The sequence below is a fragment of the Melanerpes formicivorus genome, unplaced genomic scaffold (genome assembly GCF_026170545.1).
Source record: "Melanerpes formicivorus ecotype bairdi unplaced genomic scaffold, bMelFor1.0.p_v2 SCAF_38, whole genome shotgun sequence".
NCBI lineage: Eukaryota > Metazoa > Chordata > Aves > Piciformes > Picidae > Melanerpes > Melanerpes formicivorus.
The window spans coordinates 622,886-650,243 of record NW_027142390.1 but is presented as its reverse complement, the minus strand read 5'-3'; the positions used below and the strand labels follow the sequence as shown (position 1 = coordinate 650,243).

At 57.5% G+C, this 27,358-nt stretch overlaps 2 protein-coding genes across 4 annotated transcripts in view; one reads left to right on the top strand and one right to left on the bottom strand.

Annotated features, from left to right (window-relative positions):
- Positions 1 to 472: 472 nt before the first annotated feature.
- MBD4 (methyl-CpG binding domain 4, DNA glycosylase) lies at positions 473 to 5,540 on the bottom strand. Of its 2 annotated transcripts, XM_068157733.1 has the most exons (8): positions 5,191 to 5,540; positions 3,959 to 4,683; positions 2,995 to 3,069; positions 2,305 to 2,439; positions 1,937 to 2,086; positions 1,315 to 1,337; positions 1,108 to 1,254; positions 473 to 708 (listed from the first exon to the last, which is right to left on the bottom strand). In XM_068157733.1, exons 1-8 carry the CDS (start codon positions 5,502 to 5,504, stop codon positions 631 to 633), a joined length of 1,647 nt encoding a protein of 548 aa, XP_068013834.1. In that variant the 5' UTR covers positions 5,505 to 5,540; the 3' UTR covers positions 473 to 630. The 2 variants fall into 2 exon arrangements, with proteins under 2 accessions (XP_068013834.1, XP_068013835.1); XM_068157734.1 differs by lacking the exon at positions 1,315 to 1,337 and having other exon boundaries at positions 1,108 to 1,211; positions 5,191 to 5,536.
- A 138-nt stretch (positions 5,541 to 5,678) lies between these two features.
- The window catches only part of IFT122 (intraflagellar transport 122), a 29,691-nt gene continuing 8,011 nt past the window's right edge, over positions 5,679 to 27,358 (top strand). For both annotated transcript variants that reach the window (XM_068157732.1, XM_068157731.1), the window contains exons 1-20: positions 5,679 to 5,760; positions 6,483 to 6,549; positions 8,380 to 8,464; positions 9,089 to 9,167; positions 9,883 to 9,959; positions 10,334 to 10,400; positions 11,292 to 11,438; positions 12,276 to 12,351; positions 12,646 to 12,837; positions 13,298 to 13,436; positions 14,017 to 14,219; positions 14,596 to 14,733; positions 15,447 to 15,611; positions 16,392 to 16,589; positions 18,002 to 18,142; positions 19,514 to 19,567; positions 21,049 to 21,210; positions 23,890 to 24,056; positions 24,879 to 25,050; positions 26,307 to 26,409. In XM_068157732.1, coding sequence (XP_068013833.1) covers positions 5,720 to 5,760; positions 6,483 to 6,549; positions 8,380 to 8,464; positions 9,089 to 9,167; positions 9,883 to 9,959; positions 10,334 to 10,400; positions 11,292 to 11,438; positions 12,276 to 12,351; positions 12,646 to 12,837; positions 13,298 to 13,436; positions 14,017 to 14,219; positions 14,596 to 14,733; positions 15,447 to 15,611; positions 16,392 to 16,589; positions 18,002 to 18,142; positions 19,514 to 19,567; positions 21,049 to 21,210; positions 23,890 to 24,056; positions 24,879 to 25,050; positions 26,307 to 26,409 — 2,473 coding nt within the window. In that variant the 5' untranslated portion in view covers positions 5,679 to 5,719. The remainder of the gene's footprint in view (positions 5,761 to 6,482; positions 6,550 to 8,379; positions 8,465 to 9,088; positions 9,168 to 9,882; positions 9,960 to 10,333; positions 10,401 to 11,291; positions 11,439 to 12,275; positions 12,352 to 12,645; positions 12,838 to 13,297; positions 13,437 to 14,016; positions 14,220 to 14,595; positions 14,734 to 15,446; positions 15,612 to 16,391; positions 16,590 to 18,001; positions 18,143 to 19,513; positions 19,568 to 21,048; positions 21,211 to 23,889; positions 24,057 to 24,878; positions 25,051 to 26,306; positions 26,410 to 27,358) is intronic.

The window sequence follows — 27,358 nt, the reverse complement described above, 5'->3', positions numbered from 1 at the left end:
AGGCTGCCAGGACCTGCCTGACGTCACTGTCGCCGGCTGTGCCCGGGAGGGCCGATTCCGCCAGTGCCGCTGGGCGGGCGGCGCCACCTGGCGGCCAGCGGGGGCACTCCGCCAGGCCCCGGGCCCGCCGGCTCGGGAAGGGCAGCTGCCGCTCCGGCGTGGGTGCGACCGCAACGACCTGGGCACAGGCGGCCTGCCTGCGGCTGAGCAGCGACGGGGCAGCCCGGCGGGGGGAGGCACCCAATGAAGCGATCTGAAGGCGCTAGGCCTGCGGGTGGCAACAGCCACTGGTCACAGCTGCGGGCCCAGGCACGGCCGGACAGAGGCAGCAGCGCGTTCTGCTCGGGCCCGGACCGGGGGCAGGCGGCGTCTCGGAGCACCCCGGACTGTGCCTTCCCGTGCCCCCCTACCACCCCGGTTACTGTTTCTGCGGCGCTGCCGAAGGTCGCCGGGACACCCCAGAAACAGATGCTACGAAACCTGGGATGCTTTTATTAGAACACAGAGGATAGAGAGGCCAGGCCCGCCCCGGGCCGAGCCGCTGCCACAGGCGCCGGGGGAACCCGGGGGCAGAGCAGCACTGCAGGCACCCGAGGTGCTGCTGGCATTCAGCCCCTGCCCAGCCGATGCTCAGCCGATGCTCAGCCTCTCCCGGTTCTCCCACAGCCACGCGTGGTACACGTTCAGCTTGTGGTCCTGTGGCTGCACCTGAAACAAAGCAGAAGCCTTCGACACGGGCTCCAGCAGCCAGCCCTACAGCACCCCCTGCTCTGGCCCAGGCACAGACTCCCCCACCCCTCCATGGCAGCAGTGTAAACCATGGGGTACTGTGCTTGGCCAGCCCCCAGACCACCCACTGGCTGTGAATCAAGAGCCCCCCGCCACGGCAAGGGCCCCAGCAGCACTGATGTGCTATCAGGATCACAGGAAGCTTGGTTTGTAACTGGAACAGGGAAAAGAGAAGGAGAGGGAAACCCCCCTCAGGGTGCCAGCCACCCTCGCCTGGGGCTCAGCCCCGAGGAGGTACAGCTCTGAAGAGAGAGAAGCTGCCCCTCCTCAGCCAGGGAGCGCTGCGGGCCAGGCCCCCGCGCCGGGCACGGCACCCACCTCCTGCCACTCGTTGACGCAGAAGATGCGGTAGGAGTCGTTGCCGTACTTGCCGATGCCGTGCAGCTCGATGGGGTAGCGCCAGCGCTTGCTCAGGTACTCGCCTGCAACACAGCCAGGCCTCTGCCCCTGCCCCACGCCTGCTGCTAAACATGGCTCTGGGCTGCCAAACATGGCTCTGGGCTGCCAAACATGGCTCTGGGCTGCCAAACATGGCTCTGGGCTGCCTCCTGGGGAGGGCAGGCGGTGGGAGGCCTGGGGGGCACACCTTAAACACCTCTGAAATCAGCCAGGGACATTTAATTTTAATCCCATCTCTCTGCCCAGAGCCTGCAGAGGAACAACTGAGATCAGAGTGTAAACCACAGCAGGAGGATTGGAAACACCCAGGCTGGAAGGGCCTCCTGCAGGTGGCCTGTGGCAGCACGGGGCAGAGCCACCGTGGCACAAAGCAGCCTCCCAGCTGCCCGTGTCGTTCTCTACTCAGGGAAGTCTCCTGGGGAGCTCTTTGCTTCTGGCAGTTCATTCTCAGCAGCTCTGCACACAGAGTGGGTTGGGTTGGAAGGCATCTTAAAGGCACCCCTGCCATGGGCAGAGATCCCTCCTCTAGAGCAGCTTGCCCAGGGCCCCATCCAGCTTCCAGCACTGGAGCCTCCACAGCTTCCCTGGGCAACCTGTTCCAGTGCCTCAGCACCCCCGTGGTGTGAGCCTGACCCATCCCAAAGCTGCAGGAAACAAACTATTTGCCACAGAAGGCAGTCAGGGAGCTGAGCAATGCTTTGTCTCTCCAGGCCAACTCAGACCCCTCCAGGGTCTCCAGGAAACCTACCTGAGAACCTGATGATAGTTTTGGCTCTGAGCTCATAGAGGCCAAGAGGTTTGAGCAGCTCTGCCATCTCCCTCCAGTCTGCAGCCCTGGCTACTTCTGGAGAAGGATACTTCTTGAGGAACTCCCAGAGCACAGGAATTGCCATCTTGCCTAGAGAGAGAAGCCAGCCTCCACAGACACTGCACAGGGAACTGATTTCTGGACACTTCCTGAGGTGAGCTTTGCCCAACCAAGAGCCAGCAGTGAAGGAGGGTTTGTCATGCTGACACATTCACTCCTGCATGGATGGCACCACGAATGGCAGCTGTGCTGCCCCTCTGCCACCACCCCAACACTAACACCGTGTGAAGCTGCTCTGCTCCATTTACCTGAAGTTTTGTTGAGAAATATGGTTGCAATGAGAAGCTTCCAGGGGTCATGGAACAGTGTTTCTTGGACCAAGTTGAAAGGGGAGCGTGGAGGAGTCCATTTTCTGAGGGCCTTCCTTCTGGGTGGGCTGGGAGCTGTGCACAGAGGCAGTAAGGGGAATTTATTTGGCAGCAAAAGACAATTTACCTATTTAAGTGACAATAACAACCAAAGTAAGAGCTCCTGAAGCAGATCCATCTTTTGGGGGGCCCTGTAGGTGGGTGGGGCCATGGCAAGTCCCACCCAGATGTCAGGGAACTGCAGGGGGCTGCATGCCAGGTGTGGGCTGGCTGTGAGTGGCCTCTGGCTGCACGTCACATCCATGCTCCAAGGACAGAGGCTCTCCCCAGGTACCACTGCCTTCCTGTGCACGTGCAGAGCAGCAGCCATGGGAGGCAGGGCTCACCCTGGTAGGGGAAGCAGCTCAGCAGCCTGAAGAGGCCTTCCCCAAACACACTTGCCCCAGAAGAGCTGCTGAGGTGTTTGATACTCACCCCAGCAGCTGTTTGCAGGACACTAACCCCGAGGTTCACCAAGGGCCAAGCTCCCCAGTGCCACCTGAGCACAGCCAGCCCTCGAGTGCAGATCTCCACACCCCCCCAGTGCTGAACCCCCCCAGGAGCAGCTGCATCTCCCCAAAGGATTCCTACCTTCTTTACTGCATTTACTTGAAAAGTAGGGGCTGGTTTTCCTCCTGTCCACTTGTGTCTGTGGCATGGACTCTCCTGTAAAGAAGTGACTCTGCACAATGACAAAGATAACCCCAGGTGCTCTGCTGTCACCCCACTGTGCTGTGAGGAAGTGCCAGGACCTCCTGTAGGTGCCCAGCATGCTTTAGACTCACTCCAGCATTTCAACTCCATGGAAGATCTCCAGGAGGCAAACCATGACTCTGCCAGAGTCTGAGGAAAAAGCTCAAGCTGCAACCAGGAGTTCAGTGTTGGCCACATAGCCCAGCACATGGAACAGGCCAGAAGTGACACTGTTGGTGAACTGCACTGACCAGCAGCATCCAGGATGTGCAGCAGCCGTGGTAACGAGGGGAGCAGACTGCACCACAGCTGGAGGGAGCAGCAGAGCAGCTCCAGCTGGGGTCTGCACCAGGTGAAAGACCTCTTTTAGGCTGGGGAGGAGCAGCCTGAGATCTTATTAATGTCTGTAAATATCTGAAGGGTGGGGGGCAAGAGGAAGGGGCTAGGCTCTTCTCAGGGGTGTCCTGTGACTGGAGCAGGGCCGAAGGACACAAGCTGGAACCTGGGAAGTTCCACCCAAACACAAGGAGAAACTTCTTCGGTATGAAGATGCTGGAGGCCTGGAGCAAGCTGCCCAGAGTCTCCTCTGGAGACTTTCGAATCCCCCCTGATTGTGACCTGCCCTGGGTGCCCCTGCTCTGGCAGGGGAGTGGGACTTGGTCTCTGGAGGTCCCTTCCAACCTCTGCCCCTCTGTGATTCTGTGATTTTGTGACAAGGAAATGCAACAAATTCAGATGCTGAAGCAGCTTGACCCGAGAGGGGACCCTGCCTGTGCAGCAGACCCCCTGCAGCAGGCTCAGGTACCCTGGCACCGTGCCTGGCATCAGCCCCACTCAGCGTCTGCCCTGACCCCCTGCTTACCCAGGCTCCCTCCAGCCCTCTCTCTCCGTGCTCGCAGCGCAGAGGCCTTCTTCTCCGGTGCTGCAGAGGATGCTTCACCAGGACCCTTCTCGGCAGACTCCTCTGCCGGGCTGCCCAGCGCCCCCTGTGGGTGAGCCGTGGCAGAGCCCAGCTGCCCGCCTGCCCGCGCCCTGCCCCTTGTCAGCAGAGCCGCCCCTGCCCCCGTGGGGTCTGTGTCCTGAGTGGCTGTGCCCTGGCTGGCAGCCACAGGTGAGGCTCTGCTCCTGCAGCGCTTCTTGCTGGCAGCGCCCTGCTGCCTGCCCCGTGCTGCTCTGTGCCTCTTGGCCTGGCTGCCGGCTGGACTGCTCCCTCCAGGGCTCGTGCCACCTCCCTTGCTCCGGTCGCTTTTTCCACCTGCCTGCTCCCCCGTGGTTTTCCAGCTCTCCTCTGGGTTTGAGCCTTTTGTGGTCAGAGCTCCGCTCCCACGAGCAGCCTCTCCCTGGGGCTCCTTCCCATTTCTCTCCTCGGCACCGTTCTGCAGGCTGGGGCCTCGCTCCTGGCTGTGACAATCCTCACCCCCTGCAGCAGTTCCTGCAGCTTCCCTGCTGCATCTCTTCACCCTTGCCCGGGGACTGCTCTGGGCTGGGGCTGCAAAGACAAAGTCTTCAGCTCTCAGCTTCGTCTCCCCAGTCTTCTGCAAATACTCCAGGAGTGCTCTTTTCGATCTCAGCTTATGTCCTGCAGGGCTGTGGCACGAAAACCAAACCAGTTAGTGATGCCTTCCTCACCCCCCGCCCCTCACTGCAGCACAGCTGTCCGAGTGTTGAGAAAAACAAGCACCAAAAATAGTTGAGAAGCTTCTGTGCCTTGGCCCAGGCAGGTTTGCACGAGGAGTTTACAGCCAGTCCCCCAGAGCTGGTGCCCTCCCCCCTGAGCCCTGCGTGGCACACACCTGCCAGGTGCCCCTGCGCTGCAGGGACGGCAGAAGTGGTTTGCCCAAGAGCAGGCAGCGCTCAGCCCTGCACTGCACAGGGGCTTGGCTTGAGAGGGGTCCTAAAGCTCATTCAGTTCCAAGCCTCTGTCTTGGGCAGGACACCTCCCACCAGCCCAGGCTGCTCAAGCCTCGTCCAGCCTGGCCCTGTGCCTCAGCAGCCTCACAGTGAAGAGTTCGTTCGTACGTCGGCTGGGAGCCTTCGCCCCTCAGCAGAAGGCCCCGCTGCAGCTCTCCTCCGCAGGCATCGCGCCGGCCTCACCTCACGAAGCAGACATCGACCCTCCCTGCGCTCCTGCCCGACCGCCGCCGCCTCGCCACCTTCCGCCAGCCGCTGCGGGCGGCGCTGGGCCCGGCCGCCGCCGCCAGCCTTCTTGCCAGGCTCCTCGCCGCGCCGCTGCCGCCGCCGCCGCCGCTAGGGCAGGGGCCGGGCCGCTCCGCCCCCGCCTGCGCCGCCGCTCGGTCTGTGCTGCCAGCCGGGAGGCTGCGGGGGAGGGAGATGCCCGGTGGGGTCCTGCGGGGAGCGGGGGGCTCCGGCGCGCGGCCCCGTGCCCAGCGGGGGTCACCTGCCGCCATCGGCCCCGTTCCCCGGGCGAGCCCTGCGCTTCTTCCCCGCCCCAGGCGCCTACCCGCGTCCCGGCGCCGCCATCCTGCGCCCCTTCCGCCGGCGGGTGGCGCCCCCTGCCGTGCCGCACCGGGGGCGCTGCAGGCGCGTGCGCGTTGCCCGTGGCGCCGGCGGCGCGCGTGTAAACAAGCGCGAGCGCGGGGGCGGCCGCGGCCCGGCCCGGGGGATGCGGGCGGCGCTCACCTGGCGCGACCGGGCTGACCAGTGGTGAGGGCCCCGCCGCCGGCCCCGTGCCGGGGAGGCCTGCGAGGAGCCGCGGGGGGGCCGGCGGGGGGCCGGGGGCGGGCCGGGGGCCGGGAGCGGGCCGGGGGCCGGGCTGGCTGGGGCCTGTCCGTCGGAGCGGGCCGCGGGCCGGGGGCCGGGGGCCGGGGGCCGGGGGCCGGGGGCCGGGGGCCGGGAGCCGGGAGCCGGGGCCGGGGCTGGGGCCGGGCTGGCTGGCTGGGGCCTGTCCGTCGGAGCGGGCCGGCAGCGGGGCTGGGTCTGGGCTCAGCATCGTCTCTGCAGGCAGCGCCCGGCGGGAGCGGCTGCAGCGGCCCCGGCTGCTGGCAGGGACCCGGGCGGGCAGAGCCTCCCCGGGCGGGCAGAGCCTCCCCGGGCGGGCAGAGCCTCCCCGGGCGGGCAGAGCCTCCCCGGGCGGGCAGAGCCTCCCCGGGCGGGCAGAGCCTCCCCGGGGTTTCAGCCCCGCTCCCCGCACATGCGGCCCGCGGCTGTGTCGGGGCCGCCCGCGGAGCCTCCCGGCGGTGCCTGCCGGGCGCCGGCCGGGGCAGGGGGCGCGCCCCCGAGGGGTCTCTTTGTCTGGGGAGTCCTCGGGATCCGGAGGTCCCTCCCGGGCGCAGTTCCCGGGGTCGGTCGTGGGGCATCACCGACGGGAAGCAAATCTGCCTTGTGCTGACGGCGTCTGCTGGCGTTTGTGTTTGTTTGTTCTTTAGCATTTACGACCTTGCATTCAAGCCGGATGGGACTCAGCTGATAATTGCTGCTGGAAACAGACTGCTGGTAGGGAAACTTCTCCTCTTGCAGCTCACAGCGGTAGGAACAGGATAGGATTTCTTTCACATTAACTGAGGGATATAAGTGATCAAAAATCCTCTTATCTCTGCCAGTCCAGCCTCGTATCTACATGCATGTTAATGCTTGCTAACTGTAAAGTGTTTGGAAGCCTTTTAATGTTTCTTACCAAGTTTTAATCTCTCTTTCCAAAAGTAATGAGGTTTAATTTCCTTCTGTCATCTCATCCTCTCTCACCTCACCCAGAGCTTTGAAATCCATTAACCTGTGCCGAGCTGCACAGTGGTGGTGCTGCACAAATGCTGCGTTGGTACAAGGTTCATGCAGGTCTCCGTGACAAGGGGAAATGAGCTCAGATTGATGTCCCTGCTTTGTGGAGAGCCTTGGCTACAGCTTTGTGCTGTTCCCTGGGGCCACTTGCCTGCTGCTAACCCCTCAGTGAGAGCAGCTCAGGACCATGCTCGTGGTTCCTGCAGAGCTTCCACATGGGGCAGGGGTGGAAGCTGCAGGCAGGGATGGCACAGGTCTCCAGATGCAGCTCATTGCTGCAGGCAGGGATGGCACAGGTCTCCAGATGCAGCTCATTGCTGCAGGCAGGGATGGCACAGGTCTCCAGATGCAGCTCATTGCTGCAGCAGGGATGGCACAGGTCTCCAGATGCAGCTCATTGCTGCAGGCAGGGATGGCACAGGTCTCCAGATGCAGCTCAGAGCTGCAGGCAGGCAGGGATGGCACAGGTCTCCAGATGCAGCTCAGAGCTGCAGGCAGGGATGGCACAGGTCTCCAGATGCAGCTCAGAGCTGCAGGCAGGGATGGCACAGGTCTCCAGATGCAGCTCATTGCTGCAGGCAGACAGGGATGGCACAGGTCTCCAGATGCAGCTCAGAGCTGCAGGCAGGGATGGCACAGGTCTCCAGATGCAGCTCATTGCTGCAGGCAGGGATGGCACAGGTCTCCAGATGCAGCTCATTGCTGCAGGCAAGGATGGCACAGGTCTCCAGATGCAGCTCATTGCTGCAGGCAGGGATGGCACAGGTCTCCAGATGCAGCTCATTGCTGCAGGCAGGGATGGCACAGGTCTCCAGATGCAGCTCATTGCTGCAGGCAGGGATGGCACAGGTCTCCAGATGCAGCTCATAGCTGCAGGCAGGGATGGCACAGGTCTCCAGATGCAGCTCATTGCTGCAGGCAGACAGGGATGGCACAGGTCTCCAGATGCAGCTCAGAGCTGCAGGCAGGGATGGCACAGGTCTCCAGATGCAGCTCATTGCTGCAGGCAGACAGGGATGGCACAGGTCTCCAGATGCAGCTCATTGCTGCAGGCAGACAGGGATGGCACAGGTCTCCAGATGCAGCTCATTGCTGCAGGCAAGGATGGCACAGGTCTCCAGATGCAGCTCAGAGCTGCAGGCCAGCAGGCTCCATTATTTTCAGTAGGGGGCACATTAAGTGTGTTCCTTTCCAGGACCTGATGAAGTCTAAGCATCTAATGCAGGTTAAGAAGGTCAAGAGGAAAGCAGGCTGGGCAGAGCTGCTGCATGCAAGTTTGTAAGCCTGCTCTTCCTCCCCTCTGGGAGGTTGTAGGTTCAAGCTGCTTCTGCACCTAGGAAGGTTTTGCCTTGCATGTGATGTGTCAGTGCTGGGTGAACAGCTGGGCTCAAAGGTCTTCCCCAGCCAAAATGCTTTTGTGATTCTGTGACTGCAAACACAGAAGGCAGGGCAAGATCTTGGTGGCCCTCAGGAGCTGTGTAGCCTAGTCCTCAGTGGAAGGTTTCCTAATGCATGGGTTTGTCTTTGTTCTCTTTCCTGTGCCAACAGGTGTATGACACTTCTGATGGAACCTTAATTCAGCCTCTGAAGGGACATAAGGACACTGTGTATTGTGTGGCTTATGCCAAAGATGGTAAATTGCACTTTGTGAAGTGTCTGTCTCATTCCCTGCTGCCAGTGGAGGTAGAGAGCTCAGGGCAGCCCCAGCAGCAGTGGGGTTTGGTATCATGGAGAGCCTGAGCTTCCCCTCCCCTCAGGAAGTTTCTCTCTGTGGGAGGAGAGGGCTTCCCCCAGAGATCTCTCCCTGGCACTCCACCTGCCTCTAATTTTTGATTCCTGTGGTTCCTCCACCCCAGAGCTTCCTGATCTTTGATCCTTCACGTGTTGCCATGCTCACCACAGGCCTTACTCTGCTCCCAGTCTTTCCCTTGGCTCTGATTCTCGTTCCGTGGGGCCCTGCTGTCTGTGACCTTGGGACTTCCCTCCCAGATTCCTCCCTGAGTGCCAGGGCTAGCTGTGACAGTGTCCTCTTTTCCCTTGCTGCTTGTGACATGTCTGCAGCCACTGACTGAGTGTTGGTAGGCTGCTCCCTGCTGCTTGGCTGGGCCGTGGGGAGCTGTGGGTATGGCAAGGTAACCTCGTCAGAGCTGGTGTTAGGCCCTTCATTGCCTGAGCCATGTCAAGCTGAAGAGCTCCCTGCTGTCTCTCTGAGCATTTGGAGCACCAGGCTGGGACTGAAGTTGTGCTTCCTTCCTAGGCAAGCGCTTTGCTTCTGGCTCAGCTGACAAAAGTGTGATCATCTGGACTTCAAAGCTGGAAGGCATTCTGAAGTACACGTGAGTGAGGCTCTCCCTTCTCTGCCTGCCTGAGGCAGCTTGGATCCTGCACCTCTGCTCTGAGGTCTGGGAGGTGACTGGCTGGGGTCAGAGAAGACCCTGGAGGGCAGAGGAAAAGAACAGCTCCAGTAGCTGAACCAGGCAGGAGAGCAATTAAAGGCATAGAAGAGAGTGGGGGATCTAGAAAAATCTGAATGTAGAGCTGGCAGAGCACTGAGGAAGCTGTAGGTTGACATGAAGTGGGTGATGGCTCTGGCCTTGCATGCTAAACACAAGTCAGGTAATTCTGATTCAAAGGCTAGACTCAGTGTGAGCTTTGGCACTTTCAGAGCATTTCCCCCTTTGTCTGGCTTTGGTTTTGTGCCACCCCTCTTATGGGGCACCTTCAAAGCTGTGTGCCAGGCAGTGAGCACAGGCAGTGTGCTGCTGGAGCACACAGCTGGGGTAGAACTTGGGCAGGACCTTTCGTCACATTTCACAAGCCACTGCCTTGCTCTGTTTTGGCTGCTTGTGAGGAAGTGCTTCAGGTCCTGCCCCTCAGGGAATAGCTTGGCCAGGCTGTCACTGGTGCACAGCAGCTGCAGAGTGCTCTGATGCATCTAAACTGATCCAGTTGTTTCTGGTATCTGGGAAGCCTTTCAGTTGTCTTGCTGGCAGTCAGAGAAGGGGGCATTTAAGGGTGGAGGATTGAAATGTGATTGTAACTTCCTTGCAGGCACAATGACTCCATCCAGTGTGTATCCTACAACCCCCTCACTCACCAGCTGGCCTCCTGCTCCTCCAGTGACTTCGGTATGCCTTCTGCCCCGCCTTTGCCACCCCATCTGTGTCGCTCAGCTAGCTACAGACAGATGGAGCTCAGAGCTCCTTGTGTCCAGGGGAGATGAGATACAAGCTGTCCAAAGTGATCTGTTTGAACCCCTGCAGCTGCCCTGGAGGGCTGTGTGCAGTGAGGTCAGGTGCAGTGCTGATTTCTTGCAGACACCCTCTCTGCTGTTCAGATGGCATTTTCCCCCTTTGCTGATAAACAATAAGTATTTAAATGTGTTTCTGGCAGTGCATGACTCTTTGATCCCTCTGCAGCCCCAGCAGACACCACCAGCCTCTAATCTCACCCCTGGGAAATGCTCCCTTGTAACTGTGGCTTTTTGCTTGCTGTCCCCAAGGCCTGTGGTCTCCTGAGCAGAAGTCAGTGTCTAAGCACAAAACCAGCAGCAAGATCACTTGCTGCAGGTAAGTGGAAAGGGTTCCCTGTGTCATCTGGGTCACTTCCAATGCAAACCACTCACAGTCATCTGCAGGCTTGAAGAAAAAAGGGTCCAGAGCAGTAGGTCAGTGAGCAGAGGGAGCACCCAGCAGTGTGAGGTGTGCTGTCCCACCTCCCTTTCCTGCTGCTCAGCCACTCTCATTCAGACATCTCAGTGGTGGTTATGGTCCTACTGGAGAAGTCTGCCTAGCATTTATTAGAGATGAGATGTGCTTTCTGTGGAGTCCTCTCAGACAGAGCTCCCCTCACCTTCCTTTTAATACCAGAGGGCTGTGGAGTTTGTTTGATGCTGTTCAGAGCTGAATTCTGAACGTCTCAGGGAGTTCTGATCCTCAGCAAGTGTCTCAGCTTCTCTCTGCCTCTGCTCAGCCCTCTTGGCAGTAGCAATAAAGTGAGTTTAGGGGAAAGATGCACTTTGTAGAGCTGCTGATACTTTCAGCAGGAGACATTCCCAGCCTGAAGGCAGAGCACATTGATCTGTGCAGTCATCCACCTGACTGCAGTGGAGACCAGAGCTGAAGCCCAGGCCCCTGTCCCACACCAACAGCTTCCATTGGTGTTCTCAGTGTGGCTGTTGGTGCAGCCTGGTTCACTGCCAGCTCTCTCATGCCCCAGGTGTGTTTCCCAGCACATGTTAAGATGCTCAAGCAGATGCTGGCTGGGATAGGTTTGTTTCTGATCTCCCCAGGTGTGGTCTGTCCATCCCAAAGGCCCTCCCTGCAGTGCCCTGCCACCAGTGTGGGGTTTGATGCACAGACAGGCTGTAGCTTACTGCCCCCTTCCCAGGGCTGCCTGCTGGCAGTGGCTGGCTGGGCGTGCTGGGCACACCCCAGCTGGCTGCTCTGTGTGCCTGGCAGCTGGACCAACGACGGGCAGTACCTGGCGCTGGGCATGCTGAGCGGCGTGGTCAGCATCTGCAACAAGAGCGGCGACGAGAAGGTCAGGATCGAGCGCCCCGGGGGCACCGCGGCCCCCGTCTGGTCCATCTGCTGGAACCCTGCCAGGTACCCCCTCCCCCTGCCAGGTACCCCCTCCCCCTGCCAGGTACCCCCCTCCCCCTGCCAGGTACCCCCCTCCCCCTGCCAGGTACCCCCCTCCCCCTGCTGCCCCGGCCCCGTGCGCTGCGGGAGGCTTTGGCTCCTAGCCCTGCTGAGAGGGGTGACTGCCGCCTGCCTTGCCCTTCCTGAGTGATGAGCTGCTGGGGTTTGGGCTCTGCTGCCAGTCCTTAAGGGAATGGAGAAACTGGAGTTCCACTGGGATCATGGAATCATGAAGAAGAGAAGGCTGGAAGAGATCTTTAAGTTCCCTTTTGTTCAGTCCATGGCTAGAGGCATTGTTTGTCTCCCTTCCTCCTAGGCAATAAGCTGTGGAGCTGAGTGCCATGGCTTGCTCCAAGCTGAACAGAGTGTGTCAGGGTAGCAGAGTGAGCAGGTCTGAGGCTGGAGCCTCTCCTCACTCTGCTCCTGGACTCCCCTGAGCAGCTTCTCTCCTCCCTGCCTTACACTGCTGACTGCAGTTCACTTGTGCTCAGTGCACTGACTGGGACGTGATGGCTTTGTGCAGCTGGAGCTGAGGCCAGAACCAGGCCAGGTGCTTCAGCTGCTGAAGGGACCATTGACCATAGCCCTGCTTGCAGAGCTGGCTGGAGGTGGCCCCTCAAGCCCTGCAGTTCCTGAGCTCTCTGCTGTGTCCTGTGCTGTCTCCCTCCGTTTTAAGCAGCTGTTGAGACGTGCTGTGCTGTTGGTGGGGCTTTGCAGAGTGCTGTGCCATAGTTGTGCTGCTGGGAGTGTTGCTCTGAGCCATGCAGGACTCAGTCCCCTCCCAACCGTTGTTGTTGCCAGGGATGCCCGCAATGACGTTCTGGCTGTGGCAGACTGGGGGCAGAAGCTCTCCTTTTACCATCTCAGTGGCAAACAGGTATGTAGCAGGAGGTGCCCCTGGGAGTGGCAGGCTGTGTGTGACTGCTCTGTGTCCTGTGCTGCTTTCCTCAGCTGGCTGAAGGGGGTTTGTGAGTTGCTTGAGTTCTGAGTAGACTGGCTGGGGACTGGAGGGGTTCTCAGGTGTGTTTGGGAGCTGCTTTTGGCAGCCTCAGTGCAGTTCTGGGGCAGTGAAGAGCTGTGTGTGGCCAGGGGGTGACAGGAGGGGTGCCCTGGGGAAGTGTGAGCTGGTACTTTGTGAGTAGTTTGTTGGTGAGTGGCTTTGCCCCTGCAGATTGGGAAGGACAGAGCCCTGGGCTTCGACCCCTGCTGTGTCAGCTACTTCAGCAAAGGAGAGTACCTGCTGCTGGGGGGCTCTGACAAGCAGGTCTCCCTCTTCACCAAGGACGGCGTGCGCCTGGGCCCCATCGGCGAGCAGGGCAGCTGGGTCTGGGCCTGCAAAGTGAAGCCAGACTCCAACTATGTGGTGAGCAGGGGCCTTGCTCTGACCTTCCCACAGCTTGTCCTCTGAGCTAGGACATGAATGTCACACTGAGTGTCACTGTGCAAATGTGGGGAGTTACAGAGAGAAGTTAAAGCAACCAACTCCTCACCCTCCAAAACCAAACCCCAAACTCCTAACAAAATACAGCCAAACCACCCCCCACCTGCTCAGCATGATGGGCTGGGGCTGGAAGGAGATCATCCACTCCCATCCCTCTGCCAAAGCAGGGCCACCTTAGGCAGGCCACACAAGAACACATCCAGATGGCTCTTGAGGGTCCAGAGGAGGCTCCACAGCTCTGTCCTCATTTTGCATTGTGCCTCTGCTGCTGTTTGAGTACAAGCAGGCTGTAATTAGAGTCCAGGCAGCAAGCAGGAGCAGCACATACTGATCACATCACTGCATGTTGCCAGCTAACTGCAGCCATTCTTCTCCTGCCCAGGCAGTGGGGTGCCAGGATGGGACCCTAGCTTTCTACCAGCTGATCTTCAGCACCGTGCATGGCCTGTACAAGGATCGCTATGCCTACAGGGACAGCATGACTGATGTCATTGTGCAGCACCTCATCACTGAGCAAAAAGGTAACCTCAGCCTCGCAGCTGCCCACAGCCTGGCTCCTTTCTGCCTTGCTCTGGGTTTTCAGGAGCTTCCACTAAATGCTGTGTGTGGCAGGCAGGCCCTGGCCGCTCCCACAGCACACCTGAGGAATGCTGTGGGCAGGAGGAGAGTGCAAGCTAGGCTCCTGGAGGATCAGCTCTGACAGGCTTAACAGAGGAGGTGGGGATTTGAAAGGACATTGGGAGGGGCAGGGGCTTTTCAGATAAGGTTTTAATCTCTGCAAATAAGATAAAATACATCATATTGAGGTGGGTTTTTTCCTTACTTTGCGGTCTCAAGGGGTTGTGCTGATTCTGTTTCTTTTTATGGCAGGGAGTCAAAGCATTGCTCCAGGATGTGCTGTTGACAAATAACAGAGGGTGATGGATGGGGATGGTGGATTACATAGATGCTGAGCAGCAAACATACCTGAGCAGGAATCTGCTTTTCATTTCAGTGGTGCTGAGGCAGATTCAATCTTAATGCACTGCTAAGGCTTGTGATTTCTGTATCCATTGTCTTTGGCTTGGCCTAAGGTGTGGGGGCTCTGTGGGTTTTCTCTAGTCAGAATAAAAGGCAGAGAGCTGGTGAAGAAAATTGCCATCTACAAGAACAGATTGGCCATCCAGATGCCAGAGAAGATCTTGATCTATGAGCTGTACTCGGATGACTCTTCAGACATGTACTACCGGGTGAAGGAAAAGATAGCCAAGAAGTTTGAGTGCAACCTGCTGGTGGTATGCTCAGAGCACATCATCTTATGCCAGGTATGTGCCTCAGAGGCTTGGGCTGCACCCAGAGCTGGAGACAGCTCTTCAAATAGCTAAGAAGAGCTTGTGCCACCTGAGCTGTGAGGGTGTTACCCCAGTGTACCAATCTGTAGCACTGCTGTGTGTGAGCTGCAGTGCTGCTATCCTCCTGCAGCAGCTGTGGCTCTGTGTCACCGCAGCAGCCTCTGGAGTGGATGTGGTGAATGAGCAGAGTCCAGGAGAGCCTTTGGGTGGGGGAGAACCCTGTGGAGGGGCAGGGGTTGGATTCTTCATAGCTCATGGAAAGCTTTAAAGAAGAGCCCCTGCTGAGCTGATTCAGCACAGCAGGCCCAGGGCCTGTGCTCACCTCCATGCTCTGCCCCTGTGCCTGCAGGAGAAGAGGCTGCAGTGCCTCTCCTTCAGTGGCGTCAAGGAGCGAGAGTGGCTGATGGAGTCCCTTATCCGTTACATCAAGGTCATTGGAGGACCTCCAGGGAGAGAAGGGCTTCTGGTGGGGCTGAAGAATGGGCAGGTAACAGCAGAGTGCTCTGTGTCTTTGTGCTGGGGGGCAGAGCTCAGGAGCAGCATGCAGGCTTTTGTTGGACATTCTCAGCTGCTGGTGGAAAGCTGCTTGGTTCCCCCTGGCTGAGGAAACAGAGCTGTGGTTAGCTTTGTCTGAAGTCCAGTTGGGGGGCACCGACAGCAGGGGACTCTTGGTGAGCTAAGAGAGGGTGTCTGTAGTGGGGCTTGGTGTGGCTCTCTTGTCCTGGTGAGCACTTATGGATGGTCAGAGGTGGCATGGCTGCCTGGCCCACAAGCTGAAGTGTCCATCTGGAGCCCAGAGAGGAAGTTGATGCCCTTTGTGCCTGGTACAGCTGTGCCATGCATTGCTGCAGTGCACTCATGGAGCTGCTTGGCTAGTGGAGCACTGGCAAGTCCAGGATATGCAGCATACAGGTATTTAGTAAGCTTGCAACCTAGAGTGTGCTGGGGAGACTGCTAATGTGTCCCTGCCCATGGCAGGGGGGTGGAACTGGCTGATCCTTTAGGCCCCTTCCAACCCAATCCATTCTGTGACTACGAAAGGAGTCCTCAAGATAGCTCAGACCGAAAGCGTTGCCCTGGTTTTGCTGCTCAGTGCCTCTGAAGCACTGCACCCTTCAAAGAGCATTCAGGGCTGCAGCTGCTGTTCCTGGTCTGAGGAGCAGGAGTGGGTGGCCTGACTCTGGTTTCCACCCTGCCCAGATCCTGAAGATCTTTGTGGACAACGCCTTGGCCATTGTGCTGCTGAAGCAGGCCACAGCCGTGCGCTGCCTGGACATGAGCGCGTCCCGCAGCAAGCTGGCTGTGGTGGACGAGAACGACACCTGCCTGGTCTATGACATCCACACCAAAGAGCTGCTCTTCCAGGTCAGCTTCAACGTGCTGTGCTTGCTTTACTTAAACAGGAAGGAGGGGCCAGGAAGTGGTCTGGGGCACAGGACACAGCAGAAGTGTGCAGGGATTCACAGAGCTGCCGTTTGAGCCATCGATCGCATTGGTAGGGTTTGACTGTGATCCGTTCCTCCCCAGGCTGCCTTCCTAGAGGTAGTAGACAAGGAGTTAGGAACCAGGAGCTGTGTGTGAGCAGCAGCTGACTGAAGAGCACTTAAACATGTGACCTTTCCAGTTTAATTTAGAGCTCTGTCCTGCTTCCTTTGAAGCATTACAGCTAATGAGCCTTTTGGCCTTGCCAGCGCTGCCAAACTGCTTTGTTCCTCCTGTGTTGCCAGGGTGTAAAATGAGTAATGATCACCCTCTCCTCCCTGGAGCTCAGCAGCCACTCCAAGAGTTCTCCTGTAAACACTGATGGAATGTTTGCAGAGAGCACTGGGGAGAGAGCAGCAAGTGGCAGAGAGGCAGGGTCTGCAGCCTGCAATTTGTGCCAGGCAGCAGAACCAGCAGCTCGGTGTGCCGTGTGTTGTGGTGCATGCCAGGTGATGCTCTGCAGCTCCATGGTCCAGGTCAGCAGTAAAACACAAGCTGTTCATTGCAGTGTCCATCTGGGCAGCGGTGTGCTGGGCTTTAGGCTGTCCCAAAGGCACACAGTGAGGGCTGTGTGTTGGAGCAGGTCAGACCTGGCTGCAGACTGCCTGCTCTGAGAGCGCTGTGCTGGCATCTCCTGTGACCAGCGTTCCCTGTGCCCCTCAGGAGCCCAACGCCAACAGCGTGGCGTGGAACACGCAGTGTGAGGACATGCTTTGCTTTTCTGGAGGGGGTTACCTCAATATCAAAGCCAGCAACTTCCCTGTCCATCAGCAGAAGCTTCAAGGCTTTGTTGTGGGTTACAATGGCTCCAAGATTTTCTGTCTTCATGTTTTCTCCATGTCAGCTGTTGAAGTCCCGCAGGTAATCCTTTAATCTCATTAAGTGGTGCTTTACATCTCATAAACAGCAGTGTTTGAGGAGGGAAGAGGCTTTGCTGAGATTTACCCCCCTTCCACTACCAAAACCATTGCACTTCACACTCTTCAGCATCCTTACACTTCCACTGCATGGTCTGTTTCCTTGGGCATTAAGCAAGCTAACTCCCTTCTTGCTGCTGCTGCTTGCTCCTCATTCTCCCTCTCAGCTTGCAAATGCACACAGCCTCAAAGCAAAGCTGAGATCTGTGCCTCTGCCTGTGTTTTTACTGTCCTCTCTCTCTGTCCCTCTTGCCAAGCTGTAATTTCCTTTCCTTTGTCAGTACATCAAAACTGTTGCTGCTGCTTCATCTAGAAGTGTTTAGCCAATATTTAAGCTGTGTGTTTCAGCCTGGATGTGTGTAGTACATCTAAATTTAGAGAGTGCCTTCCATAAAGTGCTATTTTCTGACTTGGGAAGCAATGGGAGAGTCTGAAACAGTGCAAGAAAGGAAACAAAGAAAGGAAAGGGGGGGGAAAATATTCTGACTTGAGCCCCTGGGTGTGTGCAGGACTGGAAGCTGAGGGTCAGTGAGGAAGGCCAGGGTGCCTTTGGTGCTAAGGGATGCCTGCTACAGGCCTCTCTCTGCTCCTGGGAGTTGTGGTGTGTAGTTGGGCTCTGAGTGCCCTGAGTGGTGGTTAGCTGTGAGCTTGATCAGGCCTAGCCTACAGCTGCTGGCATGCTGGAGGCACCAGTGTGCCACAGCATTCTTGTGCCATGTGACAGAGGCAGCTTTCACAGAGCTGCCCTTCTGAGGGAGTGCTAAAAGTTGTACCCAGACAAATAACCCAGAAACCACTCTGCACAAAGTCTTTGGCTGCAGCCCCAGAGTTCCAGGCTGGCTGCAGTGCTCCCCAAAGGTTTCAAGCTGTAGCTGCAGGCCCTGAGCCTCAGCCTGTGCCAGCCTGCAGCTGGCAGTTTCTCTATTGAATTGCCTCTTAAGGGCAGTCCTTGAGGTCAGTGGCTTTGGGGCGTAATAGTCAGTTGTGGTAAAACAGCTTTGTCATCAGGGTTGACACAGAGGGGTTGCTTCCTCTTCTGTCTGAGTGTCTCCAGGGATGCCTCACCAGGCTGTGCTGCCACTGCTTCTGGCCTCTGAGCACAAGCTGCCTCCTTTGTGCTCAGAGCCCCAGCTCCCCTTAGCTTGCTGTACCTGAGGTGTGGTGGTGCAGTGCTCAGGGAGTCACCGGGGCCTGAGTCTGGGACAGATGAGTCTGGAGCAGAGCTCACCATCTCCTCTCTGTGGAGTTTGCCATGGCTGTGATGAGCAGGTTTTTCTGTTCCCCAGTGTCTGGGGAGGGTGTCACTGACGTCCCTCACCCTTGCCCCCCTAACGTGTTTCCCCCGGCCCGCCCCAGTCTGCCCCCATGTATCAGTACCTGGAGCGGAAGATGTTCCCAGAAGCTTACCAGATTGCCTGCCTGGGAGTCACTGATGCTGACTGGAGAGAGCTGGCCATGGAGGCCCTGGAGGGGCTGGAGTTTGAGACTGCTAAAAAGGTAAAGCTGGAGCTGTGTTTGCCAGCGGGGGTGGGGAAGGACTGGCTGGACTACAGAGCAGTGCTGCTGGGTGCCCATCCTGCTTGTCTGTCGCTGCACAGCCCAGAGGCGCTGCGGCGGTGTTACACTGCAGTCTCCTTTATCTCTCCGGACGAGTGCCCCCTCCTCAGCCCGGCTGTTAAAAGCAGAACATGGTTTCTTCCATCCGCTGCAAAAGGCGCTAATGAGGAGGGGAGCGGGAGCGGGAGGGGACCGGGAGGGGACCGGGAGGGGACCGTGCGGCGCTGCCGACAGCGGGTGGCAGCAGAGGACGCGATGCTGGCTGCCTTCCCCTTCCCCAGAGCTCCAGACCTCTCCCCCCGAGTGTTCAATGCGACCTCAGTTCGGTGCAGGTTTCAAGCCTCTCTGCTTGCACACGAAGGCTCTGGGAAGGCAGCCGTGTTGGGGCCTCCTGGCTGCAGTTCCTTGGGGGTGGGCTGTAAGTGGACATGTCCTGAAGGGCTGAGTTTTCTGCAGCATGGAACCCTGCCCTCTCCTGTCGCCACCTTTGCTCGAATGGCAGAGGGTGGAGTGAGTTCAGTGTCATGAATATTGTATGAAAGGCAAACCAGGCTAAAAATACCCGGGGCTGGCCTGTGCTGACAGACCTCTGCTGATAACAGGGAGTTTTAAAGGAAATTAAAGGCTTTGGTTTGCTTTTTGCCTTGAGTGGAGGCATCAGTAGTGCCAGTGCTGTGGAGGGCTCTGTGCAGATAGCTGTTCTTAACAAGTTTTCAGTGCCTCCTTGGAAGGTGGAAGTGCTGCCCTCGGAATTAGAGCGGATTAAGCTGAACAAAAGCAGCTTCTTGACATTAAAGGCTCTGGTGGTGCCTAGGCCCATCTGCTGTGAGCAGAGTGCTCTGTGCCCTTTGAAGCATTACTTTGGTTAGAAGCCTTGAACGTTCAGCCTAAAGAGTTAAATTCCTGGCTTTTGAAGCATGTTAAGAAGTGCTAAGCTGCTGCAACTCACACGTGACTGTGCCACTGGGGACCCTGGCTTGCACGTTTAGCTCCCTTTGCAAAGGCACTGCCCTGCCCTGGGCTGTCTTGCTCACAGGATGGGAGAGCTGTAAAGCAGCCAGAGTAGGGGTCTGCAGTGTTTGAAGGGTCACTTTGTGTATCCTGGGGGGCTGCTGCTGATGTTCAGGGGTGAGCAGTGCCTGGGGGCTGCAGCTGTGGGTAGTGCCCAGGGGTCAGGGACCGCAGGAACCCAGTGCCCAGCTGCTTTCCCTCTGTCCTGCTCACAGGGAGGCAGCTTGCTTTGTGCTTCACCAGGTGCTGCTTCTCCTGGCTTTTCAAGTAAATTCCTTTACCTTTTTTGTCTCCCAACAGGCATTTACCAGGGTCCGAGACCTGCGCTACTTGGAGCTGATCAGCAGCATAGAGGTGAGAGTGGTGCAGGCAGCCCAGCTGCCCCCTTCTGCTACCCCAGAGCCAGGGTGCTCTGGGGAGACTGTGCTCAGAGTGCTGCTGAATGCTGTGTGAAATGCTGACAAATTGCAGCACGTGGCTGAAGCTTCACAGGGACAGAAAGGGAGGTGTGGGACACTGAGAGCTGCTGAAGCAAAATGTGCACTACTCAGTGAATGGTTGGGAGAGCAGCACTCTGCTGGCAGAGCTTAGGACAGAGTGCTTCATAAACATGAGTCAATTAAGCCTTTCCTTACCCCCTGGAGATAGGTAATTACTATTATCTCCTCCTTGCAGAGCCAGAAACAGGCCCAGAGAAATAAAATGACAAACTCAGGGTCTCCTGACAAGCCTGTGACAACTGGAGATAGAACTGGGACTCCCTCACTCCAATACTGTGCCCTAATCACTGGCTCTTACTCTTCACACTTCTTGATAGAATTTCACTAGACAGTGGCTGTCTCTCTGAGCACAGAAAGAGATGGAACCAGCCTTGTCCTGCAGGGAGTGTGTGGCAGGGCTTGCCTTAGAGATCTGTGGTGAGATGGGGCAGTGCTCTTTCTCATGCTCATTAGATTTACACCTTCTGTGGAAGAATACATCCCATGCCCTCCACTTCTGCAGAGCTGTCCTGGCAACCACCTGGTTGCACTTCATTTCTCTTGGTGTCTGACATGGGACAGAGGCCTGTGTTGGGAGCCCCTCTGCTTTTACATGGGACAGAGGCCTGTGTTGGGAGCCCCTCTGCTTTTACGTGGGACAGAGGCCTGTGTGGGGAGCCCCTCCACACACATTAACTATGCACACTGTGTGTGTGTGACACTGACCCCTGGAAGTCCTTTCACCCCTGTGGCTCTGATGGAGGGTTTCTCCATGGTACTGCTTACACCTTGCCTTGGTGGCTCCTTCCCCACACAGTCCCTGAGCAGTGTGGATGTGCAGGAAAGCATGGAGCTCTGGAGCCCTGCCTGCCCCAGCTAGGAGCCCTCGCAGCTGGGGACAGGGCTGGTGGCATTGGGCTTCATGCAGAGGCAGGTGGAGGGGCTCTGTGAATCTGCTTGCTGCTAGCAGTGGTCTCCCTGCTTGCCATCCCACAGAGGTGTTGCTCATCCAGCCAGGTGATGTGCTGGGGAGTTTGGGCAGGGGGTGAGGAGCCTCCTTAATGACAGAGCCTGGTCAGCTCCCTGTGTGAGAGCAAGGCAGGGCAATTGTCATCACTTTGCTTTGTGTAGTGACATTTAATTTTGCTCTTCCTAATTTTAATTAAGAGGAGATTTAGTCCTTCAATTACAAATTCACCAGGATTGTAGGAGAGGCATAATTATGATATCCCCTTGCAGGCTTTCATTAACTGGTAGAGCCAAAGCCTGAGAATCCAGTTCTGGGGTGGCTGTTTCTCACCTGGGTCCTGATCATCCAGAGTACTGCCCACATCTCTCTGTTGGTTTTGTTTCCAGGAGAGGAAGAAGCGTGGAGAGAACAACAATGAGCTGTTCCTAGCAGAGGTTTATGCCTACCAGGGCAAGTTCCAGGAGGCAGCAAAGCTGTACAAGAGGAGCGGGCAGGAGAGGTTGGCCCTGGAGATGTACTCAGACCTGCGCATGTTCGACTATGCCAAGGTAGCAGCTTGCAGCAGCAGGCACCTGCCTCTGCCTGCTCCCAAAGCATGGTCCTGCAGCAGCACTGGGGGAGAAGCAGGCTTGGGTTTCCAGCTTCGTTTTCCCTGCGCAGCGGTTGGAGGTCCTTTGGCTGTGAGGAGCAGCGTGGCTCCCATCAGTGTCTGGCAGGAACGGTGGCTGTTTGCTTCAGGGCCTGCTGCTCAGGCAGCAGCTTCTGCTTGCTGTGCTCCCGGCTGTGCCCATGGCACTCATGGCCCTGTGTGGGACACCACCAAAGGCAAATTCCCTTTCTATGACTTTCTTGCCCATGGTCTCACTCGAGAGCCTTCTCATTTTGCTCTTACAAATGCAGCACACAGGCAGAGTGGAGGGGAGAGCAGCATGCACTGATGCTGCACTGCAATAAAGCTCTTGCCTTGGAGAGTCTGGGCTTGAACAGGTGGCAGTTCTGTGTTCAGGGACTCCTTCAAGTGTCTCATCACCTCCTGCACAATGCACTGTCCTGGCTTGGTGCTGCTCCTGGAGGCCCTGCTGCAGGGATCTCATGTGCCTGGGCTTTGTTATTTTCTCAGGCTCTGTCTGCATGCAGAGATGACCTCAATATGGTTTTACAGGAGATGGTTTTCTGTGGTGATAAGAAGGCATTACTTGGCTTTTAAGTCTTTCTGGTCATTCCTTATCAAAATCCCCAGGAGTGCCTGTGCTGTTCAGCCTCATTCAGCACTCAGCTCAGGACCAGCCTTTGCCATGCCATGCCATGCACAGAGTGTTTGAGCACAAATTCCACAAACTCTGCCACAGAAAGAGCTTTTTCTTTCAAGGGCTTAATATAACTGCTTTGGGGCTTTGCTGATGTAAGTCTGACTTCCCCTATTTTTGGCTGCTGAGTCTTTGTTAGCTGCAGTGTTTTGGCTCCTCTTGAACATGAATGTAATTCACAGTTGAACGTTTTCCCATCAGCCTTCGTAAGGATCTTTTAATTCTTGGCTGCAGCCATGGCTATATTTAACTAGCAGAGGGCAAAGGGTCCTGTGTCCCCTGTCCTCCAGAGACACTCCAGGCAGGGAAGACTGAAGGTATATGAAGGAGGCTTCTTGTTGGGGAGTGCAGAGAAGAATATGGACAGACACACCCCCCCTCCGTGTTTGCCAGTGCTTTTGCCAGGGAAGGAGGTGGGGTGGGGGTGGGTTTGTGGTGGTTGTTGTCTCAGTGCTGCCAGGGTTCTGCAAAGGGACCCTTACAGAGTCTGCCTGCTTGTGCTTGGCTTTGATTGGCCCTGGCTGGCAGGCCAGGCAGGAGGCTGAGGTCAGGACTCCTTTGATGCTTGGTCACAGGTTTGTTATCATGGGGCCAGAGTGCTGAGGGCTCACAGGACACTCTTTATGCTGGGGCAGGATGAGCTTTGGACCTGGGGTTTGCTTGGGTGACCTGAGCTGGGAAGCAAGTTGGGGCAAAGATGTTGTGTGGCTTCTCTTACTGAGGGATTGTCAGGACATCTGTGCTGTACTCAGGGCTGGGTGGCAGCAGGGATGCTGGAGCTGGCAGAGCTGGGCTGTGCAGTTCTGCACCTGTCAGCTGGCTGCAGGAGGGAAGCTGCTGAGGTGTGGGAGTGGAACAGATCTGGTGTGTGGGTGCTTTTGTGGGGGATTTTTGGCCTGTTGGTTGTGTTGTTTTGGGTTTTTTAAGCCTCAGTCAGCATTTACCAGCAACACAGGGGACAAGGTAATTTTCCACTCTCACCTTGCTGCTTCTCCTGTTCCCATTTTTCATCTGATGGGAGCTGTTTCAATGGCCAGGAGCATGGCCTGTGAACACACAAAACTGCCCCTAATCCATCTGCTGCTGCTGGAGTATTCTTCTCCTTTTTTCCCTCCCCTGGCACAAGATGTCAGCAGATGTGAACCGTGTGGTGCCAGGTTTTGGTTCTGGCAGGAGCAGCTGAACAAACCACTCGGAACATCTCCAGCCCAGCACCCAGGCTTGGTGCTGGCTTTGCTTGCAAAAGTCCAGGCAGCAGTTCAGAGCCTCTCTCACTTCTGAGCAGCTGTCACTCCCTGCTTCCCAAAGCACTTCTCTGCTCTATTGTCATGCACTTACTGTTCTCTGCAGGAGACAAAATCCCAGCTCTTAGCTGATTTGTGGCCGGGCATCCCGGTGCTAAGCTGCGACTGAGTGGGCACAGCATGGCTAGCTGGGTCACTGCACAGGGTGGGGCTGTACCTGCTTGGCTTGCCAAAGAAAATGTGACACTTGGAATTAGTCTGCTCCAGCTTTGGAGATCAGCTTCACGTTCTGGAAGGGCTGTTTCTGAAAAGCAGAGGTCAGAATGTGTCCTCTCAGCACAGGCTCAGCACAGGCCCGGCTTGCCAGGAGATCAGGAGGCATCTGGTTGTTACCTCTGAGACACTGCTGCCATCCTTCTCTTGGCCCTCACACCCTCTCCCACTTTTTTTTATTACATCTTTTCATTGGAAACCACCTCACTGGCAGAGTTGCCATTGCTTGCTGCCACCCCCTGTGCCCTGGAGAGCTGCTGAGGGCTGGCTCAGGGCAGGTTGCTGTGTGCAGCATTCCTTTCCTTAGGAGCTTCACTACAAAAGCCTTCATCTGCTCCAGCACCTGGGCTGCAGCAGTGTCTGAGCAGCAGCTAATGCACCTGTCTGTGTTGCACTGTTGCAGGATTTTCTGGGGTCTGGAGACCCCAAAGGCACAAAGATGCTGATCAAAAAGCAAGCAGAGTGGGCCAAGAGCACGAAGGAGCCGAAGGCGGCAGTGGAGATGTTCCTGTCTGCGGGGGAGCACATGAAGGCCATCGAGATCAGCGGGGAGCACGGCTGGGTGGATCTGTGGGTTGGGTTGCACTCACAGCAGAGGCTGTTGGGAATGCTGCACGTTTTCCAGCCAAGGCTAAGCTGGGGGCCAGGTGCCTTTGTTTGGATCAGATTGGTACTGGAAGCGCAGTTCAAAGTGCTTCCAAAGTTACGCGTGGAGGGCAGGGGCAGAAATCTGTTAGGGAAACAAATGGCTTGTAGCAGGCAGGAGCAGGCAGGGGTTCAGCTGTAGTGTGAGGGGCTCCTGAAATATGCATGGCCTGAGCTCCCAGAGCCAGGCCCAGCGGCATGGGGGTGCAAGAGCCTGCGCCTGCTGCTGTGAGCTCTAAGGCTAATCACCTGGTGGGCAGAGCAGACAACTGGAGCACAGCAGCCCTAGCAATCCCAGGGCTGCTCCTGCCCCTGCTCAGGTCCTGCTGGGTGTACAGGAGGTGACACTGTGGGTAGTTTGAAGTGCCCCTGGATCCCAGGCAGGTCACTCAGCCTTCCCTTGCCTCGGTTTTGCTGACTCAGGCAGGTCAGGCTGCTGTGTGGCAGAGGGGATGACATTTCTTTGGGAGCTGTTTGTCTGGGTCGGGGTGAGGAAGTGTGTTCTGTGTCACTTAGTAGGACCTACTCCCTCCCTCTGCCCTCATGGCTCTACAGAGCCTGGCTGTGGAGCTGCACTGTGAGTGAAGACTGAAGAAGGGGGCAGAGAGCTGGGACAAGGAAAGGAAAAGACTTAGGAGCTTTTGCTGACAAGTGGATGGTGCAGGGTGGGGCTGCTGCTGTCCGGTGGAGTCGCTGCAGGGGTGAGAAGGCAAAGCAGCTGACAGCTGACTGCCCTCTGCTCGGCAGGCTGGTGGACATCGCGCGGCGGCTGGACAAGGCGGAGCGCGAGCCCCTGGCCCGGTGTGCTCTCTACTTCGAGCAGCTGGCCCAGCCTGGCTACGCAGCGGAGACCTACCTGAAGGTCGGCGACCTGCGAGCTTTGGTCCGGCTGCAGGTGCAGACGCAGCGCTGGGAAGAGGTAAGTTTGGCCTCCCCCCGGCTGCCAGCCGGCCCCTGGGGCCCTGCTGCGAGGCAGGGAGGCGCAGCTGCGGCTGCCCCCGCTGCTGCTGCCCCCGCTGCTGCTGCCCCCGCTGCGGCTGCCCCCGCTGCGGCTGCCCCCGCTGCGCCTGCCCCCGCTGCGCCTGCCCCCGCTGCGGCTGCCCCCGCTGCGGCTGCCCCCGCTGCGGCTGCCCCCGCTGCGGCTGCCCCCGCTGCGGCTGCCCCCGCTGCAGCTGCCCCCGCTGCGGCTCTGGCTGCCCCCGCGGCGCCTGCCCCCGCGGCGCCTGCCCCCGCTGCGGCTGCCCCCGCTGCGCCTGCGGCTGCCCCCGCTGCAGCCTGGGCTCGGCGCGCTCTGCTCGCGTCCCTGTGCTCAGGCTCGGGTCGGTGCTGCCTTTGGGTTTGTTGTTCTGTTTGCTGCTCCCTCCGGGGCTGGGTGTTTCTTGCTCTTAATTCTGAGCCCCTTTTTTGCCTGCTAAGTTAGTTTCCCCCTTCCCTGGGTAATCCAAGGGATGCTGCTCCCCAGTGGAAAGCACAGGCAGTAATTCTGGCATGGGCAGTGCTCTTTGGAGCTGTGGTGTTCAGTGTGCTCAGGTGAGGACACCTCACACATCACGTGGATCTGATGAATGTGTGCTGGGTTAGTCCACTCTGGGTAAAGTTCTGACCTCGCTGGGCTTGCCCATGAAAGCATGGCCCTGCCAGTGCCACCCTTGGGGCCCCCATGCATCCTGCTCTCATTTCTTCACCTGCAGTTGTTGACAGGAGCAGTTTCCTAAGGAAATGTTCTCATAGTGCTGCTGGAATTGGCAAATCCTCTGCCCCAGTGTTGTGGGAGCTCTGGAGAACGGCAGGCTTGGTCCTTTGTGAGTTTAAGTGCCTCCAAACTGCATTCCCAGCATTACTTCATGCCTTCAGAAGATGCATTCAGTTAAAAGGAAGATATTTGTTGTCCCTTGCTGTGAAATCTGCTGCGTTTCCTGGCCCATGGCTCTCAGGTCTGCCTGGCTCAGGAGCCAGGCTGCTGCTGTGCTGAGCTGCTTTAGTTGTTGATTGCTTTTTATTTCAAAGTACATCAGGTTCCTACTGGAGCAAATCTGGATTACACTGCCCATTCCCTCTGTGCATTATCATTGTGAGCTCACTTTGAGCTCAAGGATTGGTGCCATGGAACATCCTAAACCCTTTAACTGTTTAAACCATGCAGTATTCTAAAAATGAAATTTGTCTTTACCCCAGGCATTTGCTTTGAGTGAGAAGCACCCAGAATTCAAAGATGATGTCTATGTGCCCTATGCCGAGTGGCTAGCAGAGAATGATAGGTTTGAAGAAGCCCAGAAAGGTAAGAATGTCACCAGCACACCACTGGCCACTCAGAGTTCACTCCTGCAGGGCAGAATGTGCAGTCTGTGCCCTGGAGACCTGGGTTTGGATGAACAAAATCCTCTTTCTCTAAGAGCTCTGATGTGTTTTCCTTGGCCTATAAAAGCAGCCCTCGAGAGAGCTGTCAGCCTCCCAGCCCGGGGACTGGCCTCACGGTGTAGCTCAGGAGCTGTTCCGGGGACACGGAGGTGCTGAAGCGAGCCCCAGGTGGAGCCAGCAGGTTTTCAGCAGTTGCTGTTCTGAGGTGCAGCTCCATGTGAGTGGTGCAGCTGCTGTCTCCAGACCACTCAGCTCTGAGGGCACAGCTGCTCTGGCTCACCAGATCCAAGCCAGGGCACATGCCAGCCGTCAGCTGTCTGCGCACAGCCATTCTGTGTCTCCCTGCTCCAGACCCTGGAGCTCCTGGCTTGGGGCAGCTTGGTCCTTTGCAGGTAGAGCTCTGTGCATACAGCTGGGCTGTCCCCAGTGTGTTCCACAGAGCTCTGTGCCTCAGCAAACACCCCAGAGCTGGGTGAGCTGCAGACCACTGTGCAGCTCTGTGAGACCTTGGCTCTATCCATGCTGGTCAAGCCAGGAGGCAGTGGTGCCATGGGGCTGGGTTTCTCTCCCCACATGAGAGCTGTGTTTGCCCAGTGGGTGTGTAAAGTAAGGTCCTGCATCCTCACCTGGTGTCCTGGGCATCGGGAGTGCTGTTAGCAGGTGGCAGGAGGAGGCAGGCAGCGCTGTCCTCTCCTCTCCAAGTCCCTCAGCACTCATCTTTTGGAGCCTTGAACGAAGCTGTGGTTCGCGGTGCTGGGAGATTGCCCCTGTTTGCAGGGGGATCTAATCATCACAGCACTTCTGCTCTTTCCTCTCTTCAAGAGCCAGGCAGGCAGCACTGCTCAAGATCTATGAGCTCGAGAGCTGCT

Bases quoted from the DNA above. Each gene is read 5' to 3' on its own strand.
- MBD4 (XM_068157733.1), bottom strand. From the start codon at position 5,504: ATGGCGGCAGGTGACCCCCGCTGGGCACGGGGCCGCGCGCCGGAGCCC. The intron at 4,684-5,190 runs GTGAGGCCGGCG...TTCGTGCCACAG, and splicing joins GTCGATGTCTGCTTCGTGAG to CCCTGCAGGACATAAGCTGA. The intron at 2,440-2,994 runs GTAGGAATCCTT...CTCTGTGCACAG, and splicing joins AAGTAAATGCAGTAAAGAAG to CTCCCAGCCCACCCAGAAGG.